This window comes from Canis lupus, chromosome 24 (genome assembly GCF_011100685.1).
Source record: "Canis lupus familiaris isolate Mischka breed German Shepherd chromosome 24, alternate assembly UU_Cfam_GSD_1.0, whole genome shotgun sequence".
NCBI lineage: Eukaryota > Metazoa > Chordata > Mammalia > Carnivora > Canidae > Canis > Canis lupus.
This window is the reverse complement of record NC_049245.1, coordinates 25,466,652-25,486,434: the sequence shown is the minus strand read 5'-3', so window position 1 is coordinate 25,486,434 and position 19,783 is coordinate 25,466,652. Positions and strand designations below refer to the sequence as shown.

The 19,783-nt window shown below is 45.5% G+C and overlaps 1 protein-coding gene across 1 annotated transcript in view; it reads right to left on the bottom strand.

Annotated features, from left to right (window-relative positions):
• EPB41L1 (erythrocyte membrane protein band 4.1 like 1) overlaps positions 1 to 17,860 on the bottom strand; it is a 143,818-nt gene extending 125,958 nt beyond the window's left edge. The window contains exon 1 of the mRNA XM_038572171.1: positions 17,702 to 17,860. Coding sequence (XP_038428099.1) covers positions 17,702 to 17,729 — 28 coding nt within the window. The 5' untranslated portion in view covers positions 17,730 to 17,860. The remainder of the gene's footprint in view (positions 1 to 17,701) is intronic.
• Between the last annotated feature and the right edge of the window lie 1,923 nt (positions 17,861 to 19,783).

The window sequence follows — 19,783 nt, the reverse complement described above, 5'->3', positions numbered from 1 at the left end:
ATAACTAATGATAACATGCTTGGAGCACTTACTGTATTCCAGGCACTGTTCTAAGAGCCTTACTTGTACTAACTTATTTAATCCCACAATAACACAGTGTGAAAGGGATTATTTTACCCCTACTCTATACATGAGGGAAGCAAAACACAAAGACATTACATAGCTTATAAAGTGGCAGAGCCAGGATTCAAATCCAGGAAGCTGATTGCCAAGCCTGCATTTTTAACTACTGTACACCAGACAGAAGCAGCCCTGCATGTGAGATGAAGACACTGGAACTACCAGAGCACCCACCACAGCAGGATCCTATTCAACTTGTCATCCTGTCTCCCTGTGTGTACTCAGTGTGCCACACACAGCGCCTGGTCTGTAGGCCTAATTTGTTAAACTCCTGCATGACTGCCACATGGGGCTAGAGTGCCAACTGCCACGTGCAGGGTTCAGTTGCAGCCCTCTCTGCTCTGCTGGGCATCTTTATCAGTGGTTTTAGATGAAGCCGAGGAAGGCATGAAACACTAATCAAATCTGCTGTCATGAAGCTGGAAGGGACAGCAAACCCTCTGTAAAGCGAAATTAGTTTCCAAAAGATCTCAGCAGCCTCGGGGCTGAACTAGAACTGACAAGATGAGGGGCCACACAGAATAAATATAAATTCCTGCCCTTTGGTTCAAACCAGAGCAGTCCCATTGAACTTTCTGTGGTGATGGAAATGTCCTAAACCTGCGTTGTCCTTTTTTTTTTTTTTTCTTTAAGTTGGTTCCATGCCCAGCATGGAGCCCAACACAGGGCTTGAACTCACCACCCTGAGATCAAGACAAGAGCTGAGATCAGGAGTCACATGCTTAACTGACTGAACCACCCAGGTGCCCCTGCATTGTCTGATATGATAGCCACTAGCCACTTGTGGCTATAGAGCACTTGAAATATGGCTAGTGCAAACGAGAGCCTGAAATTTTAATTTCATTTAATTTTAAGTGCTTAAAATTTAAATAGCCACATGGGGCTAGTGACTGCTGTATTGGACAGTACGGTTCCAAATGATCAGGTGCCAAAAATACAAAATAGAATCAAGATTAGGAAGAGTTCCAGTGAAAATGACTTAAAGGTTTGAGTTGACCTCAAGTTCAACAGTGCAATGTGCCTGTAAAAAAGAAAGGAAGGGAGGGAGTGAAGAAAGAAGGAAAGGGAGAAAGGAAGGAAGAGGGGGGAAAGTGAACATGATTACTGTATCAACAGAAACCAGAGGTCAGACCAGCCTGGTGCTGCCCTGGGCGGATCACATCTGGGCCACGGGGCCCAGCTCTGGGGCCCACATTCTGAGGATAACACTGTCACACGACAGTGTGTCTGGAGGAGGAGACCACAACGCTGAGGACCTGAATGCCATTGTGTGATGAATGATTTAAACAGCCTGAAGTAGGGAAACCACAGGGTGGTTGGAGTGGCTATCTCCACACCTCTGAAGGTCTGTCACACAGAAAGGGGATTTATTTCCTCATTATTCAGGTCTAATACACAAAACAAAAAATTCTGCAAAGCCCTAGGCCACACTATCTGAGGGAAGGATCCATGTCTAATTTATCTTCATGTTCCCCTGGGCACCCAGTCCACCCAGGACCTGTCCCATATTAAACACTAACTACAAACTTGCTGACCAAATGGATGTGAAAGAAAGCCACTCAGCTCCAGCGGGTGGACATTGGGGTGGACAATTTCAGCTCACTATAAGGAACTCACCAATAGTCACAGCTATCCAACCTTTGGAGGGAATAAGCTCCCCGCCAATAAGCATATTCAAAGAGATTGGGTCTTCACATACGATGGCCAACAGACACGTGAAAAAATGCTCAACAGGGCACCTGGGTGGCTCAGTTGCTTAAGTGTCTCCTCCCTTCTGCTCAGGTAATGATCTCAGGGTTCTGGGATCAAGTCCCACATCAGGCTCTCTGCTCAGCAGGGAAGTCTGCTTCACCCTCTCCCTCTGCCCCTCGCCCCTGCTCTTGGTTGCTCTTTCTCTCAAATAAATAAATAAATAAATAAATAAATAAATAAATAAATAAATAAATAAATCTTAAAAGAAAAAGAAAAAATGCTCAACATCACTCATCATCAGGGAAATGCAAATCAAAACTACAATGAGCTATCACCCACACCTGTCAGGATGGCTAAAATTAACAACACCGGAAGTAACAGGCATTGGCAAGGATGTGGAGAAAGGGGAACCTTCTTACGCTGTGAGTGGGAATGCAAACTGGTGCAGCCACTGTGGAAAACAGTATGGGGGTTCCTCAAAAAGTTAAAAATAGAACTATCCTACAATCCAGCAATCACACTACTAGGTATTTACCCAAAAGATACAAAAATACTAATTCACAGGAATACGTGCACCTCAATGTTTATAGCAGCACTGTGTACAATAACTAAATTATGGAAAAAGCCCAAATGTCCATCAACTGATGAGTGCATAAAAATATATATATAATGGAATATTACTCAACCATCAAAAAGAACGAAATCTTGCCATTTGCAATGATGTGGATGGAGCTAGAATATATTATACTAAGCAAAATTAGTCCAAGAATGACAAATACCAAATGATTTCACTCATAGGCAGAATTTAAGAAACGAAATAAATGAATAAAGGGAAAAAAGAAAGAAGCAAAACAAGAAAAAGACTCTTAACAATAGAGAACTGATCATTACCAGAGGGGAGATGGAGGGGGATGGGTGAAATAGATGATGGAGATTAAGGAGCACACTTGTTGTGATGAGCACTGGGTGTTGCATAGAAGTGTTGAATTACTATATTGTACACCTGAAACTAATATTGCACTGTAGGTTAACCAGCAGGAATTTTTTTTTAAGATTTTATTTATTTATTCATGAAAGACACACAGAGAGAGGAAGAGCCAGAGGAAGAAGCAGGTTCCTGGCAAGGAGCCTGATGTGGGACTTGATCCCTGGACTGGGATCACACCTTGAGCTGAAGGTAGGTGTTCAACCACTGAGCCACCCAGGCATCCCAACCAACAGGAATTTAAATAAACACTTTTTTAAAAAGAAAATACTCAACACATAAGTAGCAAAACTAGTCCTCACTATCAACCTAATCAGCAAAATTTGATTTACTTTCTGCCAGAAGAGACTGGGTCTTCATTTGGAGGCTGAGCTAGAAACCAAGAGACCCTTCAAGTTGAAAAATGGACAAGTTCTGTTAGGAGGGAAAAGACAAGACCAACGTTGTGCTTCCAGACAACTTCAATCCTATATGTTCAGAGCAAATCCTGTATGTTCAGAAGGAAGCAGAGGCCAGGAGGACCATTTAGGAACCATTGCAGTGGTCCAGGAGATAAAGTAGATAAGGGGACAGTGAGAATGAAAAACTAAAGACAGGTGTGTCATGAAAGAAGTGCTGACACAGTACTGGGAGTCAGGCGCCACAGGCTCTAATCCTGCCTCTGCTTTCAACATATCGTGCACTCTGGGGGTAAATCCCTCCCCTTCTACGGATTTTAATTTTCCCATCTCTGAAGTGCAGAATAATCCCCAAGTTCCTTCTAACTCTGGATTCTTTTGAGGGGAGCAAGATTATGAAGGATAACTAAGATAATGTATTAGCCTTTACAAGGTTCGAAGAACAATATCATTGGTCTCATTACTATTATTATTATTATAAAGGCAGCCTCCCCAGGACAGGGTGAAGAGATTAGTAGCAGAGGACAAGAAGTCAATGGACTGCATCTGTAGGTGGGGGAGTAGGGGGCAGAGCCTCTGATCTTTGGGGAGGGCCAGCTGACTACTCTACCCCTCCCCCAAGTTCTGTGAAGACAAACAGTGTTCCGTGTGTTGTCACCTCATGAATTGTTTCCTCATTCCTTTGAGCCACACTCTGTACTTGGCTAAAGGAAGCAATCAGTTCTAGGAAAAATCAGACTCTGTCTCCCACCTTTTAATGTTCACAAATGACACCTGGTGTGGTCTTTTCCTTACATAACAAGTATTATCATCTCATATGAAAACAACTAATATTACTGGGCACTATATGCCAAGCACATTACATAAGTTTCTCACCCTGGGAGGAAGCTATAATTATTGTGCCCATTTTATAGACAGGAATACCAAGGCTCGTGGAGATACACAATTTTCCCACAGTTGCACAGCTTATGAGGGGGGATTCTAATACAAGTCTGTATGCATTCAAGGCTGCAATCGTAAAGGCCTCCAGCATTTTACTATGTTATCTTGCAACAATTTAGGGAGGAAGCCAAGGTCAGCACGTCCTCCAAATTTATAGCAGGGGCAACTGAAGTTCAGAGAGGTTAAGTTAAATCACTCTGACAAGTTAGTAAAGTCTTTCAATGTGCAGTTCAGCATTCTTTCCGGTTCCTCGTTCCTCTCCTCTGACCCAACAGTGCTTTCCTCCTTCTTCTGTACCTTCCAAGGCCTCCCAGCTCTCCTAGGTCTCATGGGTAGGGACTTGCCCAGCTCACTGAAGAGAAGGACTTTTACTTGTCCTTTTCCCAGGGCAGGGAAAGGGAAAGATTTCTGAAAGGCAAAAGTTAATTCCCACCTCCTCCCCACCCCATCCCACCAGCACACACACCCCAACCCAGGGCCCCGAGGTGACGGGGTGAAGGCTTACAGGGTGAGTCACGCAGAGCTGAACTGCCAGTCACCGGAGCACCAGGTGCTAAGCTTAGTGCAGAGAGGTGGAAAAGTAGGCCAAGTGCTCTCATCCCCAGGAGCACCGCCCATTTCTAGCCTGTGCCCCCATCTTGTCTCATCCCCAAATGCTGCAAACATTTAGGAAACACTGTGTAAGGCCTGAGGGGGAGAGGGGTGGCAAAGGGACACATGAAAATACAAGTGCATCCCCACCCTTCAGAGGGGATAAGAGTGTGAGTACAAAGTAATCTATGCTTACAAAGAGTAATGGGGGGCACATGGTGATTCACTCCGAGGAGAGAAACTCACAAAGAGGTTGAGATTAGAGTGGAGCCTTAAAGAGTGAGGTGAACATGCAGAAGTGACAGAGGGGCACTCCAGGCAACAGGAATGCACATGCAGAAGCCCTAAAGCTTAAATACATTTGGACTCCATCAAGCAGGCAACAGGAAGCCACGGAGTACACTATGGCTTTGGAGAAAGAGGGTCTGAGTTTGAATCCTACCTCTGCCCCTTCTCAGCTCTTTGACCTTGGACAAGTTACTTGATACCTTTGGTAGAGATATCATTGTTCCCATTGTTTGCTTTCCTCCTTCCAGAAAGATTATACATTCTAGCCAGTGGCCATGTGACTTGAGTACTCCCTCTGAGGAAAGAGTACACTCCCACATGAGGCTTGACCACAGGACCTACTTTGGACAATGAAATGTGGGCAGATGAGATTATACGCCAGTTCTAAGCAGAAACTTGAAGAGCCACTGCATGTTGCAGCTTAAAAGCATACTGTTTTATCTCTGCCATTGGAATGGCATGTCCTGGGTAGCGTCTGCACCCTCTGCCCAAATCCTAAAGTGAAAAAAACACACAGAGCAGAGCTCCAACCACCTCACAGCCACACTACAGCTACTGATGTTTAATGTGAGAGAGGAAACTTTGTAGATGTAAGATAGTGAGATTTGGGGGACTTTTCGTTACTACGGCATCATGTGGCAAATGCTGTCTAGTATGTTCCCTATGGTGTGGGTGATTTTAGCAGTACCTACCTCATGGACAGTTTTGAGGATTAAATAAGATTGCCTCATGAAAAATGTATAATCATTTCATCAAGGACTTAGAATGACATTACAAAATGATCACTCTGCCCACACATATAGAAAAAATTGATACAGGACAGAAATGACATTTACAAAAGAATAGCAAAGGATGTTGTGATGGGTTGAAAATTGTCTTCCCCCACCACACACACACACACACACACACACACACACACACACACACAGAATTCATGCCCACCCAGAACCTCAGAATATGACCTTTTTTGGATATAGGGTTTTTGCAGATGTGATTAGTTAGGGACCTCAAGATTAATTCATTCTGGATTTAGAATGGGCCCCAAATCCAATGACTGGTGTCTTAATAAGAAGAAAAAGTATACAGACACCCAGAGAAGGTGGCAATCTGCAGGTGGAGGTAGGGACTAGAGCAATATGTCTAGAAGCCAAAGAACCTCCAAGGATGGCAGGTGACCAGCAGAAGCTAGGAGAAAAGCATGGGGTGTTACCTCCCCTAGAACCTCCAGCAGGAACCAACCCCGCTGACATTTTGATTTTAGATTCTAGCCTCTTGAACTGTGAGAGAAGAAATTTCTCCTGTTTTAAGCCACCAGTTTGTGGTAATTTGTTATGACAGCCCTAGGAAACGAATACTTTTTTTTTTTTTTTTTTTTTTGGTGAAACGAATACTTTTGGATTACTTTTAAAATGATACTGAAAAAATAAAAAATAAATAAAAAATAAATAAAATTATACTGAATAATTGATTATTCATTTGGAAAAATTAAAATTGGATTCCTACCTCATGGCATACACAAAAATAACCTTCAGTTGGATTAAAGACCTAAAGTTGAAAAGCAAAACTTTAAAATCTTTAGAAACAACTAAAGATCATTCTCAGGACCTCAGGGTAGGGAAGGATTTCTTAAACAAGACACAAAAATCACAAATTGTATTAGTCTGTGTTCTCCACAGAGGCAGAACCAATAGGATATTGATCGACTGATCGATTGAGAATAAAAAATTGGCTCATGTGGTCCTGGAGACTGACAATTCCCAAGATCTGCAGGTGGCAAGCTAGAAACCCAGGAGAGCCAATGGTATAAATTCTGGTCTGAGTCTGAGTCCAAAGGCAGGAGAAGAACAATGTCCCAGCTGGAAAACATCCAGGCAGAGAGAGCAAATTCTCCCTTACTCTGCCTTTTTGTTCCATTCAAGCCTTCAATGGACTGGATATCGCTGGGGAGGGCAATCTGCTTTACTCAGTCTACTAATTCAAATGTTAATCTCATCTAGAAACACTCTGGCAGACATACCTAGAATAACATCTATCCAAATATCTGGGCGCTCTGTGGCCCCGTCAAATTGGAACATAAAATTATTTTGGGTCATTCTCAAAAATATAATGTTGGTAGAAAAAAGTATATCACAGAGGATACAACTTACAAAATTTCTATAAAGCTTTAAACTATACAAAGCAATAGTATCTTGTGTTTGGGAATCCTCATACATCTAGTAAAAGTTATACAGACATTTATAGCCATGATAAACACCAGGATAAACTTCAGGATAGTAGATACCTCTGGATAGAGAGGGAGAGGAATGGAATCAAGGAGGGGTACATAGGAAGCTACAATTTTATCTCTAATAGTTTATTTCTTAAGCTGGGTAGTATGTACATGAGTGTGCACTATGATGCACTATAATTTTTCTCAAGATATAATTAACATACCATAAAATTCATCATTTCTAAGTGTGTAATTTAGTGGGTTTTTTTGTTTATTCACAAGATTGTGCAACCATCACTACTGTAATTCCAGAACGTTTTCATCACTCCAAAAGAAACCTCATATCCATTAACAGTCACTCCCCATTCCCCCCTCCTACCAGCCTGACAACCACTAATCCACTTTCTCCCTTTATGCATTCATATAAATGGATCATTCAGCATGTGGTCTTTTGTGGCTGGCTTCTTTCACTTAGCATAATGTTTTCAAGATTTATCCATGTTGTAGCATGACTCAGTATGTCATTCCTTTTACAGCTGAATTATACTCCATTGTATATATATCCCATATTTTTGGTTATTGATTTTTCAGTTGATATTCATTTGGTTGGTTGTTTCCACTTGGCTATCACGAATAATGATACCATGAACTTTTATGTGCAAACTTTTGTGTAAACTTACGTTTTCATTTCTCTTGGGTGTATAGCTAGGAGTGGAACTGCTGGGTCATGTGATAACTACATTTAACTTTTTGAAGAACTTTCAAAGCAGTTTCACTATTGTACAACCTCACCAGCGATATTTGAGATTGTTTGTTTTTTTTAACAGATGTCTGCCTTTTTTTTTTAAGATTTTATTTATTTATTCATGAGAGACATAGAGAGAAGGCAGAGACATAGGCAAAGGGAGAAGCAGACTCCTCACAGGAGCCCGATGTGGGACTCGATCCTGGAACTCCAGGATCACTCCCTGAGCCAAAGGCAGACACTCAACCACTGAGCTACCCAGGTGTCCCGATATTTGAGGGTTCAATTTCTCCACATCCTCGTCAGCACTTGTTATTGCCTCTCTTTTTTATTATAGTCACCCTCATGGCTCTGAAATGATATGCATTATGCTTTTTGGGGTACCTAAATTATTTTGTAATAGTTTTTACATTTAGTACTTATAAAGGAAGACCACTGTTACAATTATTTTGTAACAATTTTTACATTTAGTATTTAATAAAGGAATTATTTTGTAATAATTTTTACATTTAGTATCTAATAAAGGAAGACCTCCACTCTCCTTTTAATAAAGGATGGCTGGTAATGAGGATGGACTGGTAGAAATAGAAGACCAGTAGGAGTGTGCTACAGATGTTCCCCAGGGAGATGAGGCCTATCTTAGAAGGCCATGGCAGTGGTCATGGAGAGGGACAGGCTGGGATCCCAGCTAAGAGGCCAATGCAAATCTCAGAATGATTTCAGTTTAGAGGGGCAGGCATTATTCAGCCTACCACAGTTTCATTCATTATAGATTGGAAAAAAATACTGATAGTTACTTGTAGGCTAATGTTCTCACAATAGCAAGAGGTGGAAGTGTCCATCAATAGATGAATAGAATAACATACAGTAAATCCCTAGAAGGGAATACTATTCAGCTATTAAAAGGAATGAAATTCAGATATCTGCTACAACATGGATAAACCTTGAAGACAGACACACACAACAGGATAAATAGTGTATGATTCCACCTAGAATAAACAAATTAACAGTGGACCAGAGGTTATCAGGAACTGAGAGGGAAGTCGTTAAAAAATTTGTTTGGGTTAACGAAAAAGTTATGGAAGAGAGGTGATAGTTATACAACATTTGAATGTACTTAAATGCCACTGGACTGTACCCTTAAAATGGTTAAAAGAGTAAATTTTAGGTTCTGTATGTTTTACCACAATAAAAATAACAGTCTGAATTCCTATAAGTAAGTAAGTAAGTAAGTAAATAAATAAATAAATAAATAAATAAATAAATAAATCAGAGTAAAAAACATATATGGATAACTGTATTTATTTTTTTAGCTTATCCAGGAATAATTACAATCAATTTCCTTCAGATATTCCAGGATCACAGGATTTGTTTAGAATTTGCCTACCATGTTGCTAATGCAATCCTTCCACATATTCCTAACACTTTGACTATGGTACATTAATTGATTATACCTTTGGCAGAGCAAAGAGCAGATGATGGGCAAATGTTCTTGGGGAAAAATGGAGGAGTCAAAATATTGTTTTATGGGCAGGTATAGAGCTCATAAAGGATTTATGTGGCTAAGAGCAGAGGAGAGATGTCAATTCTTTGCTTCTAATGAAGACAGAATCAGTAGATACTGCAACAGAAGAGACCTAGATTGGATAGCAGGAGTCCTCTCACCACTGTAGAATGAGACGACTGGGCCAGCAATTACTGAGACCCCCTCCAGCTCCAATAGTACCTAGCTCTGTTACTAAAAAATGAATAGGAATTCACACTTGCCCAGTGCCTATGGTTTGTGTGGCACTGTGCCAAGTGCTTTTCAGTAGCATATACAACCCTCATGACTCTGTACGGTTGGTATTATTACCCTCATTTTACATACAAGGAAATAAGAATCCAGATAACTTACATAATTTACTCATAGTTCCAGAGCTAAGAGGTAGCACAGCTGAGAACCAAGGCCTAGGATGTCTGACTCCAAACACACACGCTCTACACTAGGCTAGACTATAGCATCCTCTTTTATAGAGAAATCTGGGTAGGGAGAGAGCTGACTCTGGGCTACAGGCTTGGGCTACCCCCAGCTCAAAAGCAGGAGCCTGAAGTCACTTGTTAAGATTGCTCCAAGCTGCTTCTCTCACACCAGGTCCAGAGACAGGGGCTGCAGATCCCGCCACACTACAGAAATCTGGCTAGAAACTGTCCACCAATCTTCTGCCCTTATAAATCTCTGGAGCATCTATCTCCCAGATGAACTGGTTGTGGCCCTTGGAGGAGGAAAGGACAGTCCCTTTTGGCAAAAGTATGACCTCTAGCCTTTGCAGCTCTCTGACCTAGAATGGGCAGAACAACAACAACAACAACAAAACCAAGTGACAAGGTAAAGCACACCATTGTGTGTGAAGGATCTTGCACATGGGTTTTATCAGAAAATGTACTGGAATTATTTCCCATTAGTAGCTGGTCGGCTGGCCTCCAGTCCATTGTATTGGCTAATTCTCCCAAAGCACATTCCAATGAGGGGCCTGCTTCAGCTCAAGAGAGAAATCCAAACTCCTCAGCTTGGTATATGAGACCCTTTGTGATTTGTCTCTATTTCTTTCTTTTTTTTTTTAAGATTTTATTTATTTATTCATGAAGGACACAGAGGAGAGAGACAGAGGCAGAGGAAGAAGCAGGCTCCATGCAGGGAGCCTGACATGGGACTCGATCCCGGGTCTCCAGGATCATGCCCTGGGCCGAAGGCAGGTGTCAAAGCGCTGAGCCACCCAGGGATTCCCCTGTCTCTATTTCTATTTCCAGCTCCTACCAATCTTATGCAGACCTCTACCCTACTCACTGGTCCCCATTCATGCCTAACCTTTTCCCATGACAGGGGGCTATGGAAGCTGTGCCCAGTTCTGAATTCTCTTCATCGGGTAATAATCCTCCCCCACTTGCACTGGAGAACTCTTTGCTCTTCCCTCACAGAACCCTGTATCTTCCAATGGAATCTATCTTCCTGGCCACATGGATGAAATCCCGGTTGGGAATGTTACGGAAGCTGACCCCCTTACAATCTTCTCTGGGACTCTCCTGCTGTAGGTAGCAGGGGAACCTGTCTTGCTCTGCTCTGATCTGTCAAAACTCTTATCTGGACTCTCCTAGGCCGCTTCGCACTTTCGAGCTTGTATTCTGGTTATTCTTACATTCTCTGCAAGATTGCCTCAGCCTCGCTTTCTCCAAGTGCTCCACTTCTTTTCTTTCCTTTTTTAAATATTTTATTTTTTTATTCATGAGAGACACACAGAAAGAGAGGCAGAGACACAGGCAGAGGGAGAAGCAGGCTCCATGCAGGGAGCCTGATGAGGGACTCGATCCCGATCCTGGGACTCCAGGATCATGCCCTGGGCCATGCAAAAATGCCGTTTAGCAAATGCCTAATGGCTGAGCCACCCAGGGATCCCTGCTCCACTTCTTTTCAAGTGTTCAATTTGAACAGGTATTTCCTGACTACCTCTTCTGTGCAGACATTGTGCTATGCTCAATGAGATAGAGTTGGATGAGACATCGTCCCTTACTGAATGGATGGATGAATGAAAACAGTTCTTGGGCCTCACCCAGTTTATCATAGGGCATTTGGGCCACAGAAAATAGTAAATATAAAGACCAAAGTCATTAGCCTGGCATTCAAGATCTTCCCCATCCAGTTCGAGTGTTGTGCCCCCACCACATACACACTTAACTCCAGCCAGACCGACCTATATGTTGTCCTAGAATAGCCTGAGATGTCCCCACATGTGTGTATTGGCCTAGGCTATGGTCTTCTCCCACAGTCTCTTCCTGTTTTTCTCTCCCATGTGTACTTTCCCTTTCCCCATCTCATGGGCCTCCTTTCTCTCACTTTTAGCTCCTCTCCCTTCCACTCCCCCTTTCACCCCCTCTCCTTTCCTTTTTCTGAAAAGGAGCTCTCTTTTAATGAGCTGAGCTCTCTTTTAATGTTCCCCCCTTCCACTCTTACCTCTTAATTTTCCTCTCCCTTTTGTTTCCTGGCCCCCTTCCTGCTCTATGCACAGCCCCTTCCTCTGGGCGGCAAAAAATGGGATAAGACAAATCTAAATCAAACAGCTTCTAGATCTCATCATAAGAAGCTCTCAAAGTCAGGTGGAAGGGAGAGGGGGAGAAACGGAGGGCAGAGGAGATCCTGGAGGCAGAGAAGAGGCTGCCTAGCGACTGCTGGTGAATCAACAGGGAGCATCGTGTCAGTTACCCACCTCCAACCCACCCCCAGCCCTTCCCTTTTCTCCCTGTGATCACAGAATGATGAAAAGTAAGAACTGCAAAAACTCTTGACATCCATCTACTTTGCCTCCCTTATTTTGCAGCCAAGAAAGTGAGGCACAGCTAGGGAAACAGAGGCACAGAAAAGGGAAACACTAGCTAATTTCACCAAGCAAGTCAGTGGCTCAGCAGACGCTGGAGTCCCAGGTCTCCTGTCCTCCAGAACAGTGGGTGTCCTTTCACTAGTACCACACTCTCTTCCACCCTGTAGTCCCTCCCCCTGGTCTCCTCCCAACCAGGTTTGGGATCACATCTAAGGATTCTCAATCTCCCCTCCCTCCCCTGCTCCCACCTGAAGTGAGTGTAAGATCCAGTGAACTAGGGTCAGAAGGGACAGATCACTTCAGAAGGTCCAGCCCTAAATCCCAGGGGCATATTCGGTGGTGGCGGGATGGTGAAGTGTCAATCTGGCCTGTAGGGAGATCCCACTCCTCCTTGGAGAGCTCCATTATAAGCAGCCTCTTCCCTTTCCTCCTAAGAGATGCTCTTTTAGACAGGACCCTTTCTCACCCACCCAGCTTAGCTTGCCACCTAGAGGCCCTTCCTCACTCTGCCAACTGCCAGCCATGGACTTCAAACAGGCCACCCAGGCACAGGATGGTCCATGGCTGCCAGTGGGGGTAGCTAGAGGTTGGTGGGGGGTGGGGTGTTCCAGAGGCTCCACTTTCAGTCCTGTTCCTCTGCTCCACAAAGGGCCACTGTCTGAGCACAGAGGGACCCTGGAGGGAGGCCTCCCAAGGTGCTGAGCAACAGGGCTGGGTTTCATCATGCTGGGCCTCCAGGCCAAGTAAACATCAGGGTGGAAACAGGCTCAGCAGTTCATTCTCTCAGACAGGATCCTGGCTTCAGGAGGACTCAGTGGCATCCTCACCCAGGGCTTCCCTGAGAAAATGAAGGCCAAGGTCATTTGCCCAATTTTCTCCAGAATTGGAGAGGCAGGATGGGGAACTGGCTCTAGCCTACCCGGTCCACTTCCCATTGCTCAAGGAGCATCCTATTCCCCTCTTAAGAAGTGCAAGTTTTACAAGGAAATTTTTAATCAGTTAAGGAGGAGAGAGCTCTGTGAGCATGGGTAATCAGAAAGGATTTCCTGGAGGAAGTACCACTTAGGTGTGATTCTGCTTCTATGCATAGGTAGAATCTGTGCATAGGTGGAATCCACAAATGGACAGGAAGGAGAAATACATTTCAGGCAGAGAACACAGCACTGAGAAGTTGTGGTGTCTGAAAAGCAGGAGCATTTGGGGTCAATGAAGAGACCTGTCCGACAAGGGTAGAGGATTCACATTGGAGAAGGTGGAAAATAAAGTTGGCAGGTTTGGTTGAAAGTTAAACCATGACCAGTCTGAAGAGCCAGGTTGAGGTGTCATGACATTTTCTGAGCAGAACAGTGATCTGCTGAAAGCAGAATTTCAGAAAGCGTAGGCTTGTGACGTTTTGAAAGAGTCCCTACATCGACCCCCAATCCTCTCTGGGGCTTGGCTTGGAATCTCTCTGGGGCTTGGCTTCCTCATCTTTCGAATAAAAGGGTTATACCAGAGAATCCTAAAGCTGCTTTTCATCTCAAAATGCAAAAGTTCTCTGATGGGGCGACAAGGATTGAATGAAAGGAGGAGAGGAGAGGCTGTGGCCACATGCCAGATAACTCTGGGCTGCATTTCTGCAATGAATCATCCCCCGTAGAGCTGTGGAATGGCCATCATCACTACCTCCGCTGCCAGGCACTCTGCGGAGTACTCCCCACTTTTTTAAAACTTCATTTTTTTTGTGAATAGGAAATGCATATACACATTGCAAATTTTAAGTCATAAAAAGATATATGTATGGTAAAAATAAGTTTCCCTCCTTTCCCTATTTTCAGCCATCCATTTCTTTCCCCACTGCTGCCAGTCTCCTATGTATCCTTCCAGAGATAACCTATACATAGATAAAGATTCTATGAAGTCTTTTTCTTTTACACAGATGGGAGCATACTGGACACACTTCTGCACCTTGTTTTTTTTTTTTAACTTGGAAATTCAGGAGATCTTTTCATATGAAAATATAAAAAGCTGCCTTGTTCTTTATATGGCAGACCATGATTTATTAAATTAGCCCCCTGTGGATATATATTTAGAGTGTTTCTTTTCTATCCTAAACAATGCATCGATGAATATCCTGAACATACATCATTCAGCTTATGCTGGAACAGGTCCACAGGATATATTCCTAGAATGGAAATTATATGCTAAGCTTTTCATATAACTTAACACAACAATAATTTAAAGCAATTAAATTAATCTTGCAAATAAGAATTGAGGCACAGAAAGATTCACTGACTTGTTCAAAATCACACAGCTCTTATGTACTAAAGTTGAAATTCTAATATAGTCAGTCTAGCACGAGAGCCCACACGCTCAATCATTCCACTAGTGCTTCTCAAACTTTAGCACACATTCACATCAGGGCTTGTTAAAACATGAGAGTCTCTGATTCAGTTCATCTCTGGGGGAGGGGGCAAGAATTTGTATTTCTAACAAGTTCCTAGGTGATCACTCTGTGATCACACTATACTAGCTCTCCCACCTTCAGCCATGCAGGTTGTCCAATAAGAAAGCAGTTGGAACTCAGCACCTTGCCCTGATATGATCAGAGTTGAAGGGCATAAATCTAAGTTCCATGAGAGGAGGGTGAGAGCCCAGCACAATTCCTGGTACTCACTAGTACTCAATAAATACTGCATGTTTGTGTCTTTCCAAGATTCATATGTTGAAGCCCTGTCCCCCCTCCAAGGTGATGGTATTTGGAGATGGATCCTTTGGGAGGTAATTACTTTTAGAGGAGGTTATGAGGGTGGGGCCCCTCATGATAGGATTAGTGTCCTTAAAAGAAGGAGAGACCAGAGCTCTCTCTTTCTCTACTATGTGAGGACGATGCAAAAAGACAGCTGCCTGCAGTCCAGGAAAAGGGCCTCACCAGGAGCAAAGTCAGCCTGTACCTTGATCTTGAACTTTCCAACCTCCAAAACTTGGAGAAATAAATATTTGTTTTTTTTTTTTTTAAGATTTTATTTATTTATTCATGATAGTCACACAGAGAGAGAGAGACAGAGACATAGGCAGAGGGAGAAGCAGGCTCCACGCAGGGAGCCCGACGTGGGATTCGATCCCGGGTCTCCAGGATCACGCCCTGGGCCAAAGGCAGGCGCTAAACCGCTGCGCCACCCAGGGATCCCTGTTTGTTTGTTTTTTAATCCCCCCCAGCCTCCAGGCTATGGTATTTTGCTACAGTAGCCCAAGCTGACTAAAATCAAGCACTTGGGAATGCAGCTGTTTATTTCCTTCCATTCCTCATTTTACTTATAATGAAATCAATGAGGCAGCCAGGCCTTTGTTATTTACGGAAGGCAGCATCTCAGAATGCTAGAGCTCATCAAAATAAGCTAACCCAAATGCTCCTATTTATTATTATTAATAACAATAAGTCATAGCACACCCATGCTATTGACATGCTTACTTTTCAAAAACAATTATTATTGATTCTCTCTAATCTAATCCCCTGTGTTTCCATCTCCCTTATTCTGATACACAGCCTCTCTTTTCATTCCATGTGGTTGATGTGGCGGGTCCACTCCCCACACACAAACTATGAGAAAGACCTAAAGTCAGGAGGCAGTCTGAGGTCTGTGGGAGACCCCTTCTGCAGAGTAAGGCACTGACAAAGATATCTCACAAACGTGGACAAAGTTTTCAGGATCATGTATTGTGGCCCTGAGGCACTGAAATACCAGCCCAACTCCTCAAGGTGCTGTGACTGTTATAGAACTTGATCCCTGAACTCAGGGGCCTTGAGGACCCTGCAGCTTCTTCTAGCTGCTCCCTCCTGGCCTTGAGTCCTGCTTCTGCGGTCTGGCTCCCCCACAGGCCTCTGTCCTGGGCTCCTTCCCCTGTTGGTGCCCTGGCTTTGGACCCCACGCCCCAAAGCCCAGACTTGTAGCTGGAAATGTCTAGGCCTCAGGCCTCTGGACAAGCCATCCCTCTCTACTACCACCACCAAGAAGCCACTGCTTGGGCAGCTGGAGTGAAGGTGGCCTTAAGTCAGGGAGAAAATTTCAGGCGCCAAGGCAGCGGGGCCGGTTGGCCAGTTGCGTGGCAGGCGGCCAGTGTGGTTCAGCCGCATCTGTGGAATGCGGGGAGGTCAGCCCTCACAGCGGGCAGACAGGTGGGGTCCGGCACAGCCTCTCTCGAGCTGCCGAGGCACGCGGGCGGCCAGGAAAGGACCAAGGACCGTCAGGCTGACGCAGTCACCCGGAAAGCAGGTCCCTGGGTCGCAGTTAGACTCAGCCGGTGGGGAGAATCAGCCAGCCGTGCCAAGTCAGCCGCGCAGACGTGGTCAGCCCACACGTCGGCGTCGGGCGTCGGGCGGGGGGATCCAACCTTCCAGATGCCCAGTCAGGCCGGCTCCACCAGACACCAGGCTGTGGTGAGGCCCGCTGGGTCAGGGCGGTCAGCAAGTCTCCCGAGGCCAGACCTGAGCCAGCCGGCCGGCGGCAGCGCCCAGGCCCAGGCGCAGCCACAACCCGCCCGCTGAGCCCCCCGGGCAGATAGATGCGGCCCAACCGCTGCACAGGGGGACAGGTCAGTCAGACACAGCTTGTCGAGCACAGACGGGGTCTGGGCAGCCAGACGCAGTCAGATGGACTCCGTCAGTCACGCCCTGTCAGGCCCCGAAGCCAGCAGCCAGGTATGGGCAGTCAGTCAGCTGTGGTCAAGCCGACAGATCACACCCTGCTGGGCCCTCAGGCACCCATGAAATCCGGGCGCCGTCAGACACAGCCAGACACACGGATTATCAGGTAGTGATGGCGTCTGCAGTCAGTCGGACACAGTCGGTCCGTCACAGGCAGCTCGGGGGAGGGGCACTGCCTGGAATCCGCCCGAGCGCCGCCGCTGCCGGGGGATCGCGGGACTGAGGCTCCTCGTTCGGGGCGGAGCCTCGGGCGGGGGCGGGGGCGGGGCTTCGTTCCGGGGCCGGCCGCGGGCGCGCCGCTCTCCCTCACCGCAGCCTCCGGGCGTCGCCGTGGCAGCCGTGGACCCGCCCGGTCGCTCTGCCCCGCTCCCCCGCCGCGCCCGCGTAGCTGTGGGAGAAGGGGGAGTGGAGCTCCCCGGGCGACGAGCGCGTTTGGGAGTCCCCGCGGCGGGCTCGGCCCTTTGTGACCCCCTCGGACCGAGGAGGATGACTGGGAGGCGGGGGACGACTCACGTCAGGCTCCACAGCAGCAGAACCCCAGAACCTCCGGACCCCCGGCTCCTCGCCTCCGCGCCATAACCTAACGTGCTCCTCGGGAGGAATCGCACTACCAGGGGAGCGAGTCCGAAGAGAACCACTGGCCCGCGCAGTGACGTGCTTCCCTGGGCTCAGTGGGGACGAGGGCGGACACTTACCCGAACCTAGCACTGATCGCAGCTTCATGGGCACTAATTCACTTGAGCCTCACACTTTTTCTTTGACGTTCTATAAAGATTTCCTTTTTCACAGCAGGAAGCCGAAGCACAGGAGGGTTTGTGACCAGGGTCAGTGGGCTGTGGTGGAACCAGATGAGGGAAGGTGGATGGGAGCCCAGGCAGTCTAGCTCTGGGCCCTCAACACAGCCCGGGGCCCTCTCTTTGTGACCTCGGAGGGCAGAGCATGAATTCCCTTCAGCAGGCCTCCCTGGTCCGCTTCAGGATGCCCAACCATATCTATGCTGAGCCCTGCAGCATGAAGGTCCTGCTGGAATCTCTGCTTCAAGGACTCAGAATAAGGAGCTATCAAAACCAGGAACCTGGCCAAACCAGGGAACAAGCTATGGGTCTGTCTCATCCAGTTGGGAGAAGAGGAAGCCTGTGAGATCGGAGAAGCCAGGGCCAAGGGGAATCCTATGAGCATGCTTCAGAGCTTCAAATCCAAAGATTATTTTAATCAAATTCCAGCAGTGTGAGCCAGGAGTTAGAAACGCATCATGGGTCATAAAGTCAAATGCCTACAAGGGCTAGAAAGGTAATGAAAGTCATGAAAACAATTCAACTGATCAAATTGGCAAACCGTCCCCATCTAAAGGGGACACTGCCTCTCGGCTCCTGCCCACTGTGTTCTCAGGCACTTGCTGTCTTCTAGTTGGGTGCCATTGACTAAGTCAATTAACATCAAGTCTCAGTTTCTCCATCTGTATAACAGGAAGGAAAATTTGGCTTTATTTCACAGGATAAAATTTTATGGAGAAAACACATTTTTGTATGTAGGAAATATTTTGTAAGCTGTGACATTACTGTATATAGTGGAGGGAGAACAAACAGGAGGTTGACTAAACACTGATTCAGACTTTGTTAGACTGCTCCACAATCTACAAGTTCTGACTGCATTCCTCTAATGCAGGGCTTAGCATCCCTATTGTACAAAATATGAGAATGCAGGGCACCTGGGTAGCTCAGTCGGTTAAGCATCTGCCTTCAGCTCAGGATCCTTCAGGGTCCTTTATGATCTCAGGGTCCTGGGATCCAGCTCCTTGCTCAGTGGGGTATCTGCTTCTCCCTCTCCCTCTGCCCCTCCTGTTCATGCTCACTTGCACACACACTTTCTCTCTCTCAAATAAATAATCTAAAAAGAAAATGTAAATGCCCTTCAAGGAGTATGTTGACTTACCTAAGGCCACAAGTTTGTGCATGATGGAGCCAGATTTAGAATTTAGATCTGTCTGACTCCTAAGACCAGTCTCTTGCACCCATTATTTTGCAAGGTGTGGCTTGGGTCCCACTAGTCACACCAAGATGGTTTCAGGTGGGCCCCAGATTAACATTTTTTAAATAGTTATATAGCTTTTGTTATTTTTCACATTAGAGGAGGCTTATTGATACTACAGAAGTTCTAAAATTCACACAGGTGGCCTGTAGTAGGCTGAATAATGGCCATCAAAGAAATAAAGACCTAATCCCTGGAATCTACAGATGTTACCTTATTTGGGAAAAGGATCTTTGCAGATGTGATTAAGGATGTTGAGATGAGGTCATCCAGGATTATCCTAGTGGGCACTAGATGCCATCACAAATAACCTTATAAGAGAGAGGCAGAGGGAGATTAGACAGACACATGGAGAAGAGGACAGCCAATACAACTGTGGAGACAGAGACTGGAGTGATGCAGCCACCAGAAGGTGGAAGAGCCTACGGAGGGAGCACGGCCCTCTTAACATCTTGATGTTAGCCCAATAAGACTAATAAGGTTGAACTTCTGGCTTCCAGAACTATGAGAGAATGCATTTCTATTGTTTTAAGCTACCAGCTTAGTGATAATTTGTTATAGCAGCCACAGGAAACAAATACACAGCTCTAAAAATTAGCTAAATTGGCTTAAAATTCATGTCCCAGGGGTACCCGAGTGGCTCAGTTGGTTAAGTGCCCGACTCTTGATTTCTGCTCGGGTCATGACCTCAGGGTTATGAGATCAAGCCCCATGTCAGGCACTGCTGGGCACAGAACCTGCCTAAGATT